This window comes from Periplaneta americana, chromosome 2, assembly GCF_040183065.1.
Source record: "Periplaneta americana isolate PAMFEO1 chromosome 2, P.americana_PAMFEO1_priV1, whole genome shotgun sequence".
NCBI lineage: Eukaryota > Metazoa > Arthropoda > Insecta > Blattodea > Blattidae > Periplaneta > Periplaneta americana.
In genome coordinates, this window is record NC_091118.1 from 181891186 (window position 1) to 181911576 (window position 20391).

At 35.4% G+C, this 20391-nt stretch overlaps 1 protein-coding gene across 2 annotated transcripts in view; it reads right to left on the reverse strand.

The window, feature by feature from the left end:
• LOC138694887 (protein dachsous-like) overlaps positions 1-20391 on the reverse strand; it is a 378336-nt gene that overhangs the window by 233867 nt on the left and 124078 nt on the right. For both annotated transcript variants that reach the window (XM_069819056.1, XM_069819055.1), the window contains exon 5: positions 9744-10233. In XM_069819056.1, the coding sequence (XP_069675157.1) occupies positions 9744-10233 (490 nt within the window). The remainder of the gene's footprint in view (positions 1-9743; positions 10234-20391) is intronic.

Sequence of the window (20391 nt, forward strand, 5' to 3'; positions counted from 1 at the left end):
ATCTCCCCGTAATGAGGTAGCTTTCGAACAGTTGATTATTCTGACATGATCGGATTAGTAATTCGTGTCTATAATGTTACCGAACAATTTCTACAGGAAGGGAATTGTTTACAATCACAATGACAACGACAACATCGATCGTGATAACGTTGATGATAATGACTGATGATAAGATACTGATGGTGATAGCCATGATAATGGCGTATAAAATGGTGGTGAATTTTGTTTTTAGTGAAAGCAATTGTTTCGATGGTGAAAATAGCATAATAGCAATGGTGATATTGTTGATTTCCATAATGCTACAGTGATAGACGATAATAATTACGGTGGTAATTTTGTTAATAGTGTTAAAAGTGGTAGTAAGTCGAATGTTATCCGTGATATTTATGGGAATAGTAATTGAAGAATTCACTGCAAGAATGATGGATGTCACTTTCTCGTCAAAAAGGAACCAAGACTGTCAATGCATAGCTTACGACATATAGAATGTATATAGAGAGTTATATGGCATTAACACTGATAGTCATTGTCCATCACAGTTAAGCTTTGAGCGCTAAGCATTTCAAACTTTCAATTGCTTCTCCTGCAAAATGTATTCCATCATTCTTGCAGTGGACTCTTCAATTTTAATACTGATGATTGTGGTGTGTTCGATAATGATGGTTTCTGGCAATGAGATGAGGAGATGACGATTATGTTAATGGTGACTGTTATGATGATTGTTGTGGTGTTGTTCGTGTTTAAAGTGACGGACAAAGATGACAGTAATGATGATTATGATGATGATAATAATAATAATAATAATAATAATAATAATAATAATAATAATAATAATAATAAATTGTAGCTATAAAAATGAACAGAAGTGGCGTCTAGAAATGCTGCAAAAATCACGCTCTTATCCACCTGACGAACATGTCTAAAAAGCAGATATGAAGATGTCTAATGCAGATGGGTAGAGAATTAATAGTACCAGAGAATAGACGAGGGAAAGAAGAACCTTGAAAACTCAATGGGCCCGCGGGCCGTATGGTATGCATCCCAGGTAAAGAACACTGCCAAGGAAAAGCGTCTATATATCGACTCAACATATGTTACTAGCAGTATTAATCATAACGCATAGCCAGCTTTTACGACCCAAAGAAAGGGCACGCCGAACACCGCTATCGTTTTGTTGTGCAAGACGATCGGCCGGCTGTTCCAACAAGCGAGCGGTCTGCGCTTTGACTATGCACAGAATGCACTTGTATATCATCCGAAATGCGAGCACATTCACTTAGAACGTCGAGAATTATCACTGGGATTCTAGGAAGATAACACTATTACAAAGATTCAAGTATTTGCTATGGAAAAGTGGAGTGGGCCCAACTTGCCCGCAGATTGGAGACTAGACTTCGTTATAAATACGCCAGACCAGTCTGGAAAAGGTTTATTACTAGGGCTAGGATTTTGATGACCTATAAATCATGAAAAAATGTCCCAAAAACAATGCGTTTATGACCTAAAAACCTTTCAAAAATGTCCTAAAAGTTGATCTTACATAACTGGCTTAGTAGGAAAAGAAGTTTTGTACTACTTAATATTTTGACTAGTAATTAAATTAAATTTTACATAATTTTTTGTGAGTAGTACACTTTAATTATTTTACCTGATGATCGTTCACCTCTGCTTCGGCATGTGGACGTGAGGTCAGCAGTCAGCTAGTCGGTCTTAGCCCTTCATGGGCTGTAGCGCCATGGATTCTTTACTTTTAGTTTCCGTGTAGTCTACCACAAGGCCACTCTTATCCGGAATTAGCAGGTATAGAGGAGTCTATATTGAAGGGGTGGTTGGACTGATCCATTACATGGGGTGTACTACGTTAAAATGGCAATAATAATATTATACAAAATAATCAGTATTAATGGACAAAATATGTAAAGAAGATATCAAAGGAAATAAATATTATTTTACATTAATAAAGGGGATTTATGGCCAAAATTAAATGAAAATGCCTAAAAAATGACCGAATAAAACAAAATATGCTCTTATGAGTTGAAACAGGCAAAAAATGCAAAAAATGTCCTAAAAAAATATGTCTTAAAACACTCAGTTTATCACAAAACATATAAATACTAGAGCAGCAATGTTTCTGGCTTACTAGAAAAAAGATGCAATTTCATCAAAATCTGAGCCCTATTTATTACTATTGTCACCAATTATTTGCCGTAAATACTACTCCAACGTCAATATATTGATATTACAATATATTGCAAACCTAATTTCGATAAACGATATACAGTATATTGCAGAAAATATATCGGTATATCGAAACGATTTGATATATCGCTATTCCGTAAGCAAATTAATAGATACTAATGCAATTATATTTGTAGGTGTACATCTATTACAATAACCTTAGTTAAATTTTAATAGCCTATTCCTTATTAACATTGAAATTAACATAACAATCAAAAGATTAAATGTAAAATAGCAACGATAAACAATACATTTTCAATACCATAATTATTATGTAGTTCCTAACCTAAATCAAAATTATGGTAGAGGTAAGATGAGCTTAAATGATACAAGGGAAAGTGTTAAGTGAACTCTGTATGGGACAATATTTGATAGTGAAACATTCATTCAATCATAGCGTTCTGCCCGAGGGCAGGTCTTTCATTGCAAACAGAGCATTCTCCAGTCTTTCCTCTTTTCTGCCTTCCTCTTTGTTATATATATATTCATAGTACTCTGCCCAAGGGCAGATCTTTCACTGCAAACACAGCATTCTGTAGCCTTTCCTATTTTCTGCCTTCCTCTTTGTCTCTTCATATGGTTCATATATCTTAATGTTGTCTATCATCTGATATCTTCTTCTGCCCCGAACTCTTCTCCCTTCACCATTCCTTCCAGTGCAACCTTCAGAAGGCATTTTCTTCTCAACCAGTGACCAAGGCAATTCCTTTTCCTCCTTCTGATCAGTTTCAGCATCATTCTTTCTTCATCCACTCTTTCCATCACAGCTTCGTTTCTTATTCTGTCTGTTCATTTCACACGTTCAATCCTTCTCCATATCCACATTTCAATTGCTTCTAGTCGTTTCTTTTCAGTTCGTCGTAATGTCCATGTTTCTGCCCATACACTCTACACAAAGCACTTCACTAGACTCTTCCTTTGTTCTTTTTCCGGAGATCCGCAGAAAATTCTCTTATTACTATTATAACCAATCATTTGCCGTAAGTACTAAGTCGACGTCAATGTCTGAACCAAAAATTATCATACCATCGTCATAATATCATCAAAGTCATAATATAATAATGAACATAATCATGACCGTCTTCATCATCTTCATGGTCAACGTCAGACAGCCACTATTAATGATCCTATCATACCTATTAAAATTTGAAAATTTATCATTTGAAAAGGTGGAAGAATACAAATACCTTGGAACAACAGTAACAAGAAATGACGCTCGAGAGGAAATAAAACGCAGAATGAATAGGCCTATGGAAAATGCCTCCTAGTATTCAGTTTAGAAAATTTTGTCATTCAGTCTGCTCTCAAAAAAATTTGAAGTCAGAATTTATCAAACAATTATATTACCGGTTGTTCTGTATGGTTGTGAAACTAGGATTCACACTTTGAGAGAGAAACAGAGGCTAGGCTGTTCGAGAATAAGGTGCTTAGAAAAATATTTGGAGCTATGTAAGAGGGATGAAGTTACAAGAGAATGGAAAGAAAGTTACACAACGCAGAACTGCATGCATTGTATTCTTCATCTAACATATTTAGGAACATTAAATCCAGATGTCTCAGATTGGCTGGGCATGTAGCACGTATGGGCGAATCAAGAAATGCATATGGAGTGTTAGTTGGAAGATCTAAGGAAAAAAGACCTTAGGGAAGGCCGAGATGTAGATGGGAAGATAATATTAAAATTGATTTGAGGTAGGTGAGATATGATGCTAGGGAGCGGATTACCTAATGTCGCTCAGGATAGGGTTCGATGGCGGGGTCGGCCTTGGTACAGCACTGGCCTTCTATGCTCGAGGTTGCGGGTTCGATTCCGACCCAGGTCGATGGCATTTAAGTGTGTTTAAATGCGACAGGCTCATATTCAGAAGAAAACTTGCAGAAATACAAGAAAGTGAATGGAATATTTAAGAGACATTTTAGGAAAAAAAATATGAAAGAAACTAGAATTATGGTATATAATATCCTCTCGAAACTAATGCTTTTTAAATGGGAGTGAAACCTGGATGCTCTGTAAGCATGATAGGAAAAAGGATATAGGCTGCTTACATGCAGTTTCTGGGTTGAATGGAAGCAGTTACGCGTTAAGACATCTATACTAATTTTCGATTTTCCAAAAATAATTGCTCCTAACATATATAATTAACCGCCCTGAAACCGAAAATTGCTTTTTTTGACATTTTTTTTTGTATGTCTGTCTGTCTGTCTGGATGTTTGTTACCTTTTCACGCGATAATGGCTGAACCGATTTATATGAAAATTGGGATATAAATTAAGTTCGTTGTAACTTAGAATTTAGGCTATATGACATTCAAAATATTTTATTTAAAAGGGGGTGTATAAGGAGGCTTGAATTAAATAAATCGAAATATCTCCCTTATTATTAATTTTCGTGAAAAATATTACATAACAATAGTTTCTTTAAAAATAATTTCCGATAAGTTTTATTCCATGCAAAATTTTATAGCACTGATATTTAGTGAGATAAATGAGTTTCAAAATTAAAATAACAACGCATCTAAGGCGTGTAATGAAATAAAAAACAAATGACTTCGTCTATAAGGGGCCTTGGACATCAACAATAGAAAGCTATGAAGCATAGCCTACAGAGAATGTTTCTGTGTTTGTATGAAGTAATATCGGAAGCTAAATTAACCGATTTGTATAATTAATTATTATTAATTCACCATTGGAAAGTGTAGTTTCTCTAGATGGACATAATGCTATAATGTTATTACAGTAACTTCTCAGTGAATCGAGGACGGGTAAGATTAAAATAGCTTCTTATGCACAGAAAACTTGATAGGCATTCGTTTCCTGTATTTGCTGAAATAATTTTTATGACCAAATGAGTGGTCTGTGGATCAAAATGATTGCATTTTAATTTTTTAATACAATTTAAATTAAGTAACATAATAAACGATTTATCTTTCTATCAAACACGAATGTTCCCTGGATCAAATGTCCTATTTTAATTATGTAATTACTTTATATTTATTTCTAACGGGTGCAGTGGAGCGCACGGGTACGGCTAATTATAAATAAACTTAATTAAACACATGTTTTAGTTTATTCAACACGTTCTAATATATATATATATATATATATATATAAACCAATTCGAACGCAGTATTGCCAACTAAATCTTAATTATTTCCCGGTTGCGGGTAGAGTAGCATTGCTAGTGCAGTGTCGGCAACCATGTTCATCCTGCGTGCAGGTTTCCATGGATACCCTCGTGTAACACGTTGCTACATGCAACGCACAGAATCATAGCGTGCAAAGCTACGGACATTATTAAAAGTTGTAATTTGGACGGCGGGTAATTTCAAGTGCCTTTAGATAATGATTCGCAATGGAAAACAATTCTTACGAAAGAGACGGAAGAAAAAAATCAAACATCTACAGAACGAAGATACTAGTTTTGAGACGGCAATTTTCAACTTGGCAGGGTTATTGCACCCTTTTCGCTTCTTCTTGGAAAACTGTAGTCAATTACAGCTCAATCCTCTCTGTAGGTCAACAGTATTGAGCTGTGATAAGTGATTACAGAGCGGAGATGCATTCACACAACCGACTCCGAATTACATCTGAACAGATTGCTTTGTTTTTTTTCCCCCCATATATTTTTCCTTCTTCTATTTGTAAAGCCGTTGAGTAATCGTGGTTATTTATTTAATGATCTTTGTTTTTTCAAGTAAACAAGATCAGAGACAATGGTTATGTAATGACACAGCAATACAGGGTGTAAACGATATGAACTATCAGTATTATACAGACTGTACATATCGGTCTACCAAGCATGATGTGTAGTTAAATTTTGTTTTTGTTTTTAATTTCTAAAATGTTATGTTTTTAGGATTGATAGTCTTATAATATGATCATCGTGCTAACCACACGATACCTCCATTCTGGTTGGATGATCGTCCACCTCTGCTTCAGCATGTGGGCGTGAAGCCAGCAGCTGGCTGGTCGGTCTAGGCCCTTCACGGGCTGTAACGCCACGGATTAAAAAAAAAGTCTTATAATATTTACTGTTCGAGTAAATGTGAACGTCATTGCCAATGACCTTCCGTCCAACAGACGCTAACATCACCACAATAGAGAGATAGCAGAGTACTCCGATTTGTAAACAAGGATATAACCATAGTTGCAATGTACGCGGCGGACCAAAGTAAATAATGACGGTCTACTATCATTTTCAAAAACATTAGACTCACAGATAAACTTTCCTCTAAATCCCATTTCAGTTTGGTTGATAGGCTTTCCCCTCTACTCACACTCCCTACCAACAGTGAAGGGCAAGATGCTACTGTCCATCTCACAAACGTTCGACTTTCTACATAGTGACAAATTTTATTTCTGAAAGTGTTCACCGGTACTCTATATTTCGGAAGTCCATACTAAGCGTTTATATTGAATTTTATTGCTGTTTATATTAATTGGCACATTAAAAAGTTACTGACAACAGAAGATAAATGTTTTCTCCATCGCTAGTTGCTACTCTACAGCATACACACTGGGACAATCTGCACTGTGTCGCTCCTCCCTGACTTCATAATACAAACTAACATTCCTTAATCTACTTAATTATTAGTTTAAAATATTGTAAACACTACACAAAAATATACTGTAACATGTAATTTTCAAACAACTGTGACATTATATTTTATATTGACTTATGTACTTTAATATTTTATTTGCTAGTGTGTACAGCTTGGGGGATGCAGGTATAAGAAGTAACAGCTACCGGTCTGTTACTGACGGACTCAGGGCAAGTAGAAGGGGAAAGAAATGCCTTCGCATCCTCTTAACTTGTATGAAATGTCGTTTAGTTACAGAAAAATTTTATTAAACTTTTTTTGTTCAGTAATTTATGCTCTATTACCGGTATTTTTGTATGTATGTATAATGTATGTATGTATATTATTATTATTATTATTATTATTATTATTATTATTATTATTATTATTATTATTATTATTTATATTATTATAGAAAATCTTAATGTGAAATAAAAGTACTTAGTCACCATTTACTAAAAGGGATATTAGCTTGTTTTCGACAGGTATATCGGTAGCCGTTTCGAGAGAGAAAATGAAATGAAGGGGTAATATTTAAACATGGGAGTACGCTGCGATTATGAGACGCAGAAGAACAAAGCAATATCAACAGTTGTTTAAATATCCCAGCAAGTATTATTTGTACGCCAGAAGATTGTATTTCATAAAAGCTGTTTAGACAATATCATCTGATACTGAATTCACAACCCATAAACTGCGGGAATAAACTAAACATCATAACCAAAGCAACTCTGAAATGGAAGCTTTTAATCCGCCGAGTTTGGGCTGTCCATTACGTCTTGTAATAATTGATATTTTATGATGTGCTGCAGCAAAGTCAAACGCGCGTGGGAGATCCGTCTGTTCGTGCAGCAGCTCATTTTCACATCACAATAAAACTTGGAACGCTAGAATTGAATGGCGAAGAGATAAGACCCTTTTCACAGCTGCCTTGCTTGGACACACACATGCACTGCTCGTGGTATGCAAGACATCACTTCTCAGTGTAGGCGGTAACCATGGTGACAGATTTTTAATATCGGTAAGCTTTGTTTTATTTCGAGCTGCGTATTATGGACTGCGCAGAAGAGGCTAAAGGCTGGTTCACAATAAACCGGTAACGTAAACTACAACGAGAACGAGAACGGAAATGTTAAAATAATTGTATTTAAATGTGAGCATTCACAATAGTTAATTGTGAATGCTCACATTTAAATGCATTTATTTTAAAATTATTTCCGTTCTCGTTCTCGTTCTCGTTTCCGTTCCCCGCTTATTGTGAACCAGCCTTACGAATCAAAGTCTTTCCTTGTTTTCTAACATGTAGAAATATAATTTTTTTTTTTTTTATGTTTCGTTAAGTCGACAAATATATCCTCAAAAAACAGAAAATGAAGCAATAAAATTCTCTACTATTCCAAACGTTAAACGGTGCATTTATTAAACGGAGCTTCTTTCAGAATTTGTTGTGAATATTCACCTTTCTTTAATTGTCACATACACGTTCCTAAATAAGAAAAGATATATTGAGTAACGTTATAACTTTTTACTGTGTTAATATTATAAAAATTACCAGTTCCAGCCAGATAATTTTTATAATATTAACACAGTAATCAGTTAATCAGTTCTTAATCAAGTGTTAAACGAGTGTATCCAATAATGAGAACATAAGAAAATATACATTTCACTTTGATTTACTTAGCTCATGCAGTATATCTTATTTCATTTCAGTCATCTGGATTTAATGTTCCTAATTATGTTCGATGAAGAATACAATGCGTGCAGTTCTGTGTTTTGTAACTTTCTGCATTCTCCTGTAACTTCATTCCTCTTAACCCCAAATATTTTACTAAGCACCTTATTCTCGAACAGCCTTAACATTTTTTCCTCTCTCAAAGTGAGAGTCCAAGTTTCACAACCATACAGAAGAACCTGTAATATAACTATTTCACAAATTCTAACTTTCAATTTATTTGAAAGCAGACTGGATGACAAAAGCTTCTCAACCGAATAATAGCAAGCATTTCCCATATTTATCATGCGTTTAATTTCCTCTCGACTGTCATTTCTATTTGTTACTGTTGCTCCAAGGTATTTGAAATTTTCAATCTTTTCAAAGGATAAGTTTCCAATGTTTATATTTCCAATTCATAATATGTTCTGGTAACGAGACATAATCGTGCACTTTGTTCTTTTTGGGGGGGAGGGGGGAAGGATTTACTTCCAAACCTATCTCATACTAATAGTAAATATTTTGTTTTAAAATAATATTCAACGATAATATTCTTCGTTTTAGAGTACCGAATAGTTAAGTAATCTGTGCAAATATTACCGAGTTTTTTTCCTCGCTGTTATTTATACTCGCTTTAAAATCTTAGGTCATATCGCGAGTTAATCTTTGGTTGAAGTCCGAAGGCCTGTGTCCTATTGTTGAGACTGGTTCTATTGTTGTGAACTAGATGGCGACTGTATATGTATGACTAATATATTATGAATATGATTTCGGTGATGAATGAGGCCGGTGATTTTCAGGGATGTTGTGGCCCGAATTTCCTGGCATTTGCCTTACGGTTGAGGAAAAACCCTGAAAAACCTCAACCAGGAATTTCAACCCGACCGGGAATCGAACCCGGACCCTCTGCGTAAGAGACCAGCATACAGAGGTGGTCATTACCGAGTTATTTTCCTAAGTATTACCGTATTTATATTGTAATATTTTGTTACAATGAACTTGAAGTACATTTTTTTAAAACTTGTCAGATCTTCGCGAATATGAAAGTCTGTGACAAATCTTTGTCAATATTGATGAATATTTGATATTTTTTTTTGTAAAATAGTGAATTCAAATAAAAATTTGATCGTGCCCAAGAAACTTTATAGCGCATAGGCCTATAATAAAGATAATTGTCCACAAAAACTTAAGAAATGGATGTAATCAAGACTCACCAGTGAGGGGGTTGATCTGGAAGCTGGTGTTGCTGGGTATGAGGCTGTATCTGACGGCAGCGTTCACATCTAGGTCCGCGTCGGTGGCCGCCACCTTGCCAACCAGCGCCCCACGGGGCAGGTTCTCTTCGACGCTAAATTCGTAGCTCTCGCGCGTGAAGGTCGGATCGTTGTCGTTGGCGTCCATCACGTTCACCGATACTCGCGAAGTGGCGGTCCCTGCCGGGGTGCCGTTGTCAGTAGCCGCCACTGTCAGCACATAGTGGTCCCTGGACTCGCGGTTCAAGGGCTGACGCAGGTAGATCCAGCCGCTGTTAGGGAAGATGCCGAAGATGTCGCCATCAGCACCGTCGCCGTTGTTTGACGTAGATGGCGCTGGTGAAGTCGGTTTCTTTGAGTCGTGCTGAGATTCATTGGTGTTACTGAGGAGTCGGTAAGTTAGACGAGCATTGTTACCGGTATCCAGATCTACTGCTGTTACTTGTAGAACCTGCAACAGATATGAATACAGCATGTAGTTTTTTGTACTGTAGTTACAAAACAAACGTAAGAAGGGAGATGGAGGAGGTCAAATCATATGAGCTTAATGAGATACAACTAAACAATTCTGAATTTTCTTTTGATAATGACCGTATCTATAATTCATTCCCTAAAGATTGAAAACGTTTAAGAAAGGCTCCTTCTTCAATACCAAAAATGGATGTTTTTTTTTTAAATTTTGGTAGGTTATTTTACGACGCTTTATCAACATCTTAAGTTATTTAGCGGCTGAATGAGATGAAGGTGATAATGCCGGTGAAATGAGTCCGGGATCCAACACCGAAAGTTATCCAGCATTTGCTTATATTGGGTTGAGGGAAAAGCCCGGAAAAAAACCTCAACCAGGTAACTTCCCCCGACCAGGAATCGAACCCGGGCCACCTGGTTTCGCGGCTAGGCGCGCTAACCGTTACTCTACAGGTGTGGACACCAAAACAAGGGTTCATAAGGCTTTCGTATTTAAAATGCTAATAACAGTGAAGAAATTTAATTTGGAAACCTAGATTGTTTTTTTAGACTTTGTAAAAGAACGTAATACAGTAAAAATACCATTGACATTTAAAACACATACCGTCATTTCCCATAACTCTGGTTCTGGAACAGAACTATGGTCCATTCAAATTTTGTACTACATAACGTAGTACTTCGTTTATCCATATTTTTGCTGTACTGTAGTTTGAAGTGAAGTCAATGCAGCTATCTATGAACAATCTATGTTATTTCTACACTGGTCTTTGAATGGTTGGATCGTGGACCATAGTTGTGTTCCAGGACCATAGTTATGGGAAATGACGGTACTTATAAAAAATTAAACACAAAAGGGAAATATAAACATATAATAGAAGTAAATGATAAAATACGAAATTTAAAACAAACCAACGGAAGAGTGAAAAAGATTTCTCCACTGTCTCCTACTTTTTTTAACATACAGAATGTTCCTAAAATGTCGTCTCAAAAGATATCACATACTAGAGAACATCAAATTATGTAAATTTAATTGGCTGCAAGAACCTACCTTCTAACTCGCGCGTTTAGTGTTTTAGTCTACTGTGTACGGTTTTAGATTTCATGTTACACATATGTTCATAATTACAAATGTTTACACTGCCTATCTTTTTAACCTTGTTTTTCCAATCATATTTTAATGACTGTACTTAAACCAGAAATTATAAGTGTTCATTATATGTCTTATATGAGACTTGAGGATGTCATACTCATGGCGAAAACGTTCGTCGGTCATTATGTACCATCTTATGCCATAATCTAATGATTTGAATTGTTGATTATTCATAAGTAATTCTGACGGTAATAAATCCATGCATATTTAAAACTGTACTAAATACACTATACACTAAGTTACAGTAAAATGTAAAGCATTGTATACAGTAGTTTAATTGCAGTACTACTTGAATACAAACTTGATGGAGTTTCTGTATTTTTAATAGGCCTACTACAAGTGTAATATTGTAATTATTGTAATTCCATAGTTCTAATGTATAAAAGTAAGTCTTAAAACAAGGTTCTTTAATTTTTCAAAACTCTTCGTTTTTTGCCTGTCCGGATTAAACGAACTTCGTCTTATAGGGGTCCGGATTAACGAGGTTTTTACTGTATTACACTTCTTTGTTACATACAACATGAATTATTCGCTTTCAAAACCTGTAGAGTTATTTCGCTTCCACCCTGTATATTATTTCAGGAAGAATATGAAGTTACAAGGAAAACTGGATACAATACACGCTAAGAACCCATCTATAAATTTTGAATTACTCGCCGTCTACAAATTTTGAATAATTCACCCAGAGGAAAAAGGCAACTTGCAAAACCATTAAAACATTGACGAGTTCATTTTGTATGTCGAAATGAAGTACCTGGTCTAGAACCGTCAAGAATAAAATTACGATGATGAACTTTTCTGGTCCACACCTGCGGAGTAACGGTTAGCGCGTCTGGCCGCGAAACCAGGTGGTCCTGGTTCGATTCCAGGGCGAGGCAAGTTACCTGGTTGAGATATTTTCCGGGGTTTTCCCTCAACCAAATATGAGCAAATGCAACCAAATATGAGCAAATGCTGGTGCTGGACCCCGGACTCATTTTACCGGCATTACCACCTTCATCTCATTCAGACGCTAAATAACCTAAGATGTTTATTTATTTATTTATTTATTTATTTATGCCTATAACAGGGCAAAGCCCCAATTAGAATAGACAGTACAGATATTCGTTTACAAAAAAAAAAAAAAAAACATAGATAACATGAAAAAAGAGATGAAACAGAAACAAGTGTAAATACAAATTAAAATGGAAAATGAGAAAAGGAAAAAAAAAAAAGAACAGACAAATAGATACTACCTAAATAAGAGATACAGATATTGATATAAGTGAAAAATACAAAATAAAATAAATGAAAAACAGTTCAATATAGATATCAAAGCCAAAAATGTAAAATGTAACTATAATTGGCAAATTACAGAGTAACAAATAGCAATATTATATAAGATCAACTACCTTCAGTATATTAATAAGAAAATGTTTGTATTCCATGTAAGAAATTCAGAAACCTAGATCCCACACACTTTTAACACTGGTGAATTTTTATGTGATGAAGTGTTTGGTTTTTTATAATATAACAATTGACGATTTCTTAAATGTGATATTCTAGCGTTAATCTGGATTTGTGATAATATTTCGCTATTATCCAGTAGACCGTTGAATATTTTATATAATAAAAATTGTTCAGAAAGTAATCTACGACTGGCAAGAGACATTAAATTAAATTCAGCAAGTAGATTGTTGTACGAAATTTTGTTATGGAGGGCTGAACAATGATATCTTCTAAAATATAATGTTGATAAAGCGTCATAAAATAATCTACTAAAAAAAAAACTTTTCTGTCAATAAGTTTATCTACTTAATTCGTAAAACTATATTCTGCGTATTCCAACGTGCAGTGAACGAAGTCCAAAAGATATCCGAAGAAATGGACTCAATCGTTACTAAACCTGAAAGGGATGTCAGTCCTGGGATTCCTTATTTACGGCAACTAGATGAAGGCACTCCACCCAGCATTTCTGATTTAGATATTTCAGCTTTACTAAATGAGAAGTGTCGACCAACTCGCAGATACGATCGCAAGCTGCAGCGACGCTCATAAAGCAACGAGTCCTCTGCATTGTCGTCACCTTACTGCATGCAAGCCACGTGCACAAATATTAAATCAGTACTTTTTTTTTTATTTCAAGCTCCATTACACTCTCCGATCACTTGTACATCGCCCATCGCCTTCGCAAAGTCAAATCATAGTCGGCTAGTTTCATATCCACATTTAAAGAAACATACTAGTACATTATGCAACCAGCCTATAATGAAGGTAATTAAGAAGTGAGTATGGATATTTATGAAACGAGCGCAAGCGAGTTTCATAATTTTCATACGAGCTTCTTAATTACCATTATAGGCGAGTTTCATACGACTTTTTATGCTCGACCATATTTCTAACTTGATATTATTAATTTTATTTGTATTTGACATTGAGCAATGTTCCGTATGTTGTGAGATGTGCGCAGTCGCGAAAGTATTGATTTTTTCCGAGGAACAGATGTCCACATTGACCTTGCTAGGCCATAAGAACCTACAGAGATAACATTGAAATTAAATTAGACATTGAAAAACGAGATGACAAATTGAATTTATTTGAATATTATTTACATTTAACGCTAATTATTATAGTAACAGAACATAACCTTCTGCGACAGTATTGGATTTCCAGCCTCCGTGACTTTTCGCTAATTCTCTTTCGATTGCATATCCGAGAATAATCGATACTTGCGGTTTTATAACGGTAGAAAGCTGACCTGTCATTGGCTGAACAGTTGTAACCTGAGTCGTCATTGGCTGAAAGACCTGATCTTTAATGAGTAGGTGTATTTTAATGATATGCATTAAAGGTCTGCTACCAGGTGTATAATTACTACATTTCGGCATGGTCGAGCATAAAAATATAATATCTTATATACAGAGTGATTCAAAACCCCAGCGATATTGAGAAACTTCGTTTATTAGTGTAGAAAGTGAAAAATGAAAAAAAGGAGAAAGTTGTTGAAAACAAGTAATTTCAATCTAATGTGCTTCAATTTTCAACTTAGAATACACGTAAGACACACCCAACAGTCTCAATACTACCAAATTAGTCGCTTTTCTGCTAGTCATACTAGATTTTAGATACGTATTATTTAACGGAGAAAAATAGTTGGCATGCAGAGTTATTTAACTTCTTAAAGTGCAAAGAAACCTTTGAATCGGTCATTTCAAAAAGGTCATGAGTCAAGAAACTGAAATTTTACAGCAGAGAGCGAAAACTACCTACAGCATAAACTACCTAATTTTTAATTCTCATACGACTGTCAATGATTAAAGCGTTATCGAGGAAAATATTGCATTATATATTTTTAATTTAAAATTTTTTGTTTGGCATAAAACACGTTTTCAAAATCAATGACTCATGACCTTTTTGCAATGAATGTTCACATTGTACCAATTAATAAAATATATTTTTTAGCAAATAATGTTCTAATTACATAAATAATTGTTTAATGCGCCAATATACAATGAATGAGAACATTTATGCGTACTATTTTCATATTATACAGGGTGATTCACAAGGATTTACCGTCCTTTACGGAGGTTATTTCTGAAGATATTTTGAACGAAAAAATGCAATGTAATCATAGTTCCTATTCTCAATATTTTCAGAGTTACACTAATTTAAAGTTGTTTGTAAAATACATTTTTTCTTTAGTTTGAAGGTGAAAGAATAATACAAATAGAGAATGAACCATTCAGAAGCAGCAGTTCTTTAATTGGCAAGTTTTATGAAGCTAAAAATGTGCTGAGAAGTCCTTAGTTGCTTCGTACAGACATCTTTTTCAATTTTAACTAAAAAATTACATTATTCTAAAGCACTTATCACAACAGTTATTACAAATCACACCATTTCCACCGACTTTATTATTTGCAATTCCATTTTGCATCCTATTTTATAGTCTTGGAGAGTTTGCAACACATTTAAAAAAATGTCGCCGTCACTTGAGTACCTACACTTGGCCGCACGCTTGTGAACGGCACTCGTCGCTCTACGTAACTGCATACGGCTATCTTTGATTTCCGTAGCGTTCGCGCTGGCTGCTGACGTCACGCTGATCAAGATCACGCCTTCACAGCAATGCGTTCCAATAAAGAAACGTAACTCTGTAAATATTGAGAATAGGACCCATGTTTATATGATATTTTTTGCTTAGAATGTCGTCGGAAATAAGCTCCGTAAAGGACGGTAAATCCTCGTGAATCACCCTGTATAGCTATATTTTATTTAGAACAAGAATGAACTCTAATGAAAATCTACACACTTTGGATAGAAGATAGATTGAGAAAGTAGTTTTTTGTTTGTTTGATTTTAGTCGTCCTGATCATTTTAAACTTCTTTTCCTCCTTGTCTTCGCCTTTCCTGAAGTTGATCGTAAAACTGTGTATACTCAGCTGGAATATGTGTATTTCTTCACCTTAAGTGCGCTCCTAGTATAATGGCAGTTGACATTGGATACACGTCAACATATATGCCTAAATTGGAGTCAGCCCACAAAGGGAAACATCGAAGGAGAAAAGTTCGATCCGGTGCTGTTGATTGAATTCGGCGTAGCTCAGTGGTCACAGCGCTTGGTACGTAGAACCAAGGACCCGGGTTCGATCCCCGGCGCCGGAGCGAATTTTTCTCCTAAAATATTAAGTATAAGCATGAAATTTTGGAGTTCGTAAACTTTCATGCTAACGTCTAACGACAATGTTAATGTCAGTGTTTATGTGAATCATTGTGAATGATCCCATTTGATAACCTGGGCGCAAACTTCCGTGTTTATGTTACGGTTACGTTTAATTTTCATTGCGAATGGGCCTTTAATGTTCTTTAACTGGAACCATATTTGGACTTTCTTTTAACTCGTAGAACAGTGATGTCAATTGATGCCCATAGGAGCAAGCGCGCGCTTTAGAGCTCAGGAGAGCCTGAGCGCTTCACAGCGGAAAGGAAAGAGACAGACGAAAGAGGTATTCTATGCCGCTTGGTCGAGCTATATTCAGGGATGGCCAGAACTGATTAATAGATAAAGGGAAGAAAACTTATTAAAACTGTATCCATGTTAATTTTTAGATTTGTCTGAGAAATATAAGTGCATTATGAGAATGTAAGTTTTCATTTTAATGCTCATTTTTCACAAGATTGATTTTTTAATTCAAAAAAAATATTTTCTCAACTTATTTTTATACAAAAGTGAAATTTTCAGATATAGGTCTATTTATTTAGTAGCCTTACAGAATGTTTTCATAAATATAATATATCGTAAATACGTATTACTGAAGATGGTGTATTGAAAATTTTGAAAATATTCGTATGGAAATTATTTGTAAGGAAATGAATTAACAAAGCAACTACTGTTACATCATAAGCAAAAGATACGTGCCCATGTGTTATAAAAATGTCAGCTCTATAGCTTCAGCACATTTCGATAAAATAATTTTATATTCTGATGATAGGAAGTTGCTCAACAATATCACCTTAAAAGCACAACGCGATAAGAGTTTTGTTATGGAACAAAACATATACAGCACCTAGGTAACTTTGCTTTGTACTGTAATATTGTTTTGATTAGTTTATTGATTACTTTTATAAGGCTAAAAGTACCATCAATATCAATTCCAACTTATGTCATACTCAATCTCTTTTTTTGGGATATCACTTTCTTTATGAATGATGTGTTTCATCTATTTAGTACAATATAGTTGTACTACTATGGAATTTATGTGAATATTCCTTCTTAACTCTCTATTATGTTATTAACATTTAAAACACAACTGCAATATTAAGAAATCAGTGTTAGTACTTTTGTTTTGAAGACAATATAGATAACATCAAACAGAAAGAAGCCATATGAAAGTAACGACATAAAATTTCAAGTTTCGTTTGAAGCTTGTGCAAGCATAATCTTAATCCAACAGGCTGCTTATTCATATACACAACCCTTCTTCTTTCCATACTTAGCGCTTGATGCCCGCGCACGACGTCAAGGTCAGAAAAATGCGCTTGCTTTGACATCACTGTCGTAGAGAAACATCTGATGGGGTTCAAATTGCACGTGTTACCATGACGCATTTTACAATCTGTGAGAAGACACAATGGTGAAATTAATTTCCTATATGGGATTCGAACCAACTGTCTTCAGCATTGTGTACACTATAGCCAGCGCTTATTAAATTAACATTTAATATCCATTGCAAAATAAGTACTTGTATAATGTGATTACGTACATGAGGGCTGCTCATGTAACAAAAGCTGGCAATGTTGTTGGATGTACGGGTGTCACCAGGTTGCTCGCTTCTCTTACAGGAGATGCAAGTGACATTTAGAACATGCTGCGCCGACCGTCGTCAGCGCTGTTTTCATTTAAGTCGGATCTTTATGACCGCAGCGAAGTCTCGCTGAAGGGAAACTTGATTTTCTACTAAATGTGTGTTATTGAAGGCAACATAACGGCCTTTTGAATACAGCGTTATGTCGTCGTGTGCATCTCATCTTACAGTATGATTGCATACTTCTTCCCTTGCGAATTAAATTATTCCCATTTTCTGCCATATTTTGAGCTTGTAATACGTTACCAGTAGTTCACAACTCCAGTCGAGATCATTTGAACGCTAAACTGCTATTCTCTTAGAGAATGACGTTTTAAAATACGATAAATTTCTGGAAGAAATAAACCGGCCTTCGCTGAGACGCATTTAAAACGGTGTGTGTAGGAACGGTCGTGGGTTCCGAGCCCATATAAGGTATAAATGCTTGTTCTATATCACAACGATGCTCTTACTGCCTGCTACAAGCAGGGAAGCAGGGCTGTACTTGGGGTGGCACAGGAAATTATAGTACCGTACAAGAATAAAATTTGAAATAAGTTAAGATATTTTTATTATAATATATTAATTTCAAAGCTTTATCAATTTTAACATACAAGCTCACACTTAAATTTACAGAATAGTGGATAAGGCGCTACAATACTAAGCCGAAGGCCGCGGTACAGTTCATGAGTGGATAATCTATTTTTCTAATTGGCCTAATCCTTCCGGCTATACTATGATCACAGTCTAGTATAGTCACGAAGCTCAATACGTAGTAAATATGCAAACATTAGATAGTTGCTCACCACTAGGATCGCTAATATCGCCTCATTACAGACAATGCGAAATAGTACTGGCACAGTCTATTGTTTCTAGCATCCTCAAAACTCTAGCTTCGTGACTGTATATAGTAGACTGTGCTATGACCTTGAGATCGACTATGCCTCTTAACAGTGGGTCTCAGGGAATTTTTCTTGGGGGTAAAGGCAAACACGTAAGATTTACATCCGTACTACTACTACTACTAATGCCGATTTTCTGCAAAGCTGGGAGCTTTCATCTCCCACTACTCTGTGGGATAAATTTACGTTTTGCACGTACTATTCTGATTGTTATTAATTTTAGGGATTTTTTTTTCAAAATTTTAAAATATCACTTAATAAACTTTATTTTAAATATATATGCCTCTCTATTTCATTTTGTTAGTTAGTTAGATATATGCGGCTTTCATTTTCGAACGAAGAATGTTGTTTATTACCAATTATTTTGGATTGTAAAAGTAATTGTTTAGCTTTCAACACCAGTGAATAGTTATGAATATGTTTAGTAGCCTATAGACAGAGATAGGACGTTAGCGTTAGGTTAAGTGGTGGGTAAAAAAAAAACTCGTGTCATGACATAGGTATCTACCATTTCGTGTTATGCGTTTTAGACTCTTCGTAATTGCAATAGTGTAAATTATAATAATCTGCGTGTAGTGAACCGTAGTAGCTTGCATAGTCATTGAGAGTGGCGTACGCAGAATTTTGTCGTTATTAAAATTGTTTACAATTTACATTATCGGTAAATCTGTCCCTCGATTAAGCGTTCTGTGTATTGCCTGTCGTCAAAAAGAGCGCGATTTTTAAACGTTTACAGCAATGACTTTCACTGACTTTTTATACTTTCTAAAGATTGCTGACCATGATCCTGTAACTTCACTGGATGTGTATACTAACTTTTGTTCGGTTCTCTATCAAAGTTAAATAAACACTTTCAGGCCTTTTGGACTACCATAAAATGTTCAGTTCGCATCACTTGCTTCAATATTTATTTTAGTAAGAAAAAATCAACATGGGCATAGCTTTATTATGCTGCATAACTATATATAGAAGGGCTGTTAACGTACAGCACGGGGAACAAGCGGGATTGAAGGAGCACAAGGGTATACAAGAAAAACAAGGGGAATACAAGAGAACAAGGGGAATATAAGAACAAAAGGAAATTCCATTTTATGTGACGATCAATTCCTAGAAGTTATCCCATACCTAGTGAGCGGAAAGAAGCAGTTCTATATGAAAAAATAACCGACGTTTTAAGGTATCTTAAATGACAGGAGATAGATTTATATCCATTAATACTTATAATACGGATTATCAGATTTTTTTCGATTAACCGTTCACCACGCTCCATTCATTAAAAAGGATAATCGAGGTTGTACTGTATTTCAATAATTATCGCTAGGATATTTAGTTGTCTTTTTTTTCCAATGGCTTATAATGTCGTACAATAAAAAAGAAAAAGAAAAAAAACTTCAACGAGAATGGTTGCTAGACAGGCCATTAACAGAGAACATCCGAGAAGTAATTGCAGACACCAGCCGCCACTGAAAGATTGCAGAGACTGACACGAGAGTCCCTTGATATATACATCACGTCAACCTAAGTAGATTTATAAGCTGGAAGGTAAATCTGATTGGAATCATATGATGCTCGCAATGCCATACATAAAACGCCTCCGATATTGATGACTGCGGAGAGATTAGGAAAGCGGAGTGAACTAGTTAAAGTGTGTGCATATTCATGCGACACGGAGGCCGTCACGCAGTGAGTCAACACGCACAGCAATGAGTGTACTTCTTTAAAGTGAACATGATTTGCGTGATGAAGGGCGTTCCACAAGATAGGTCGAT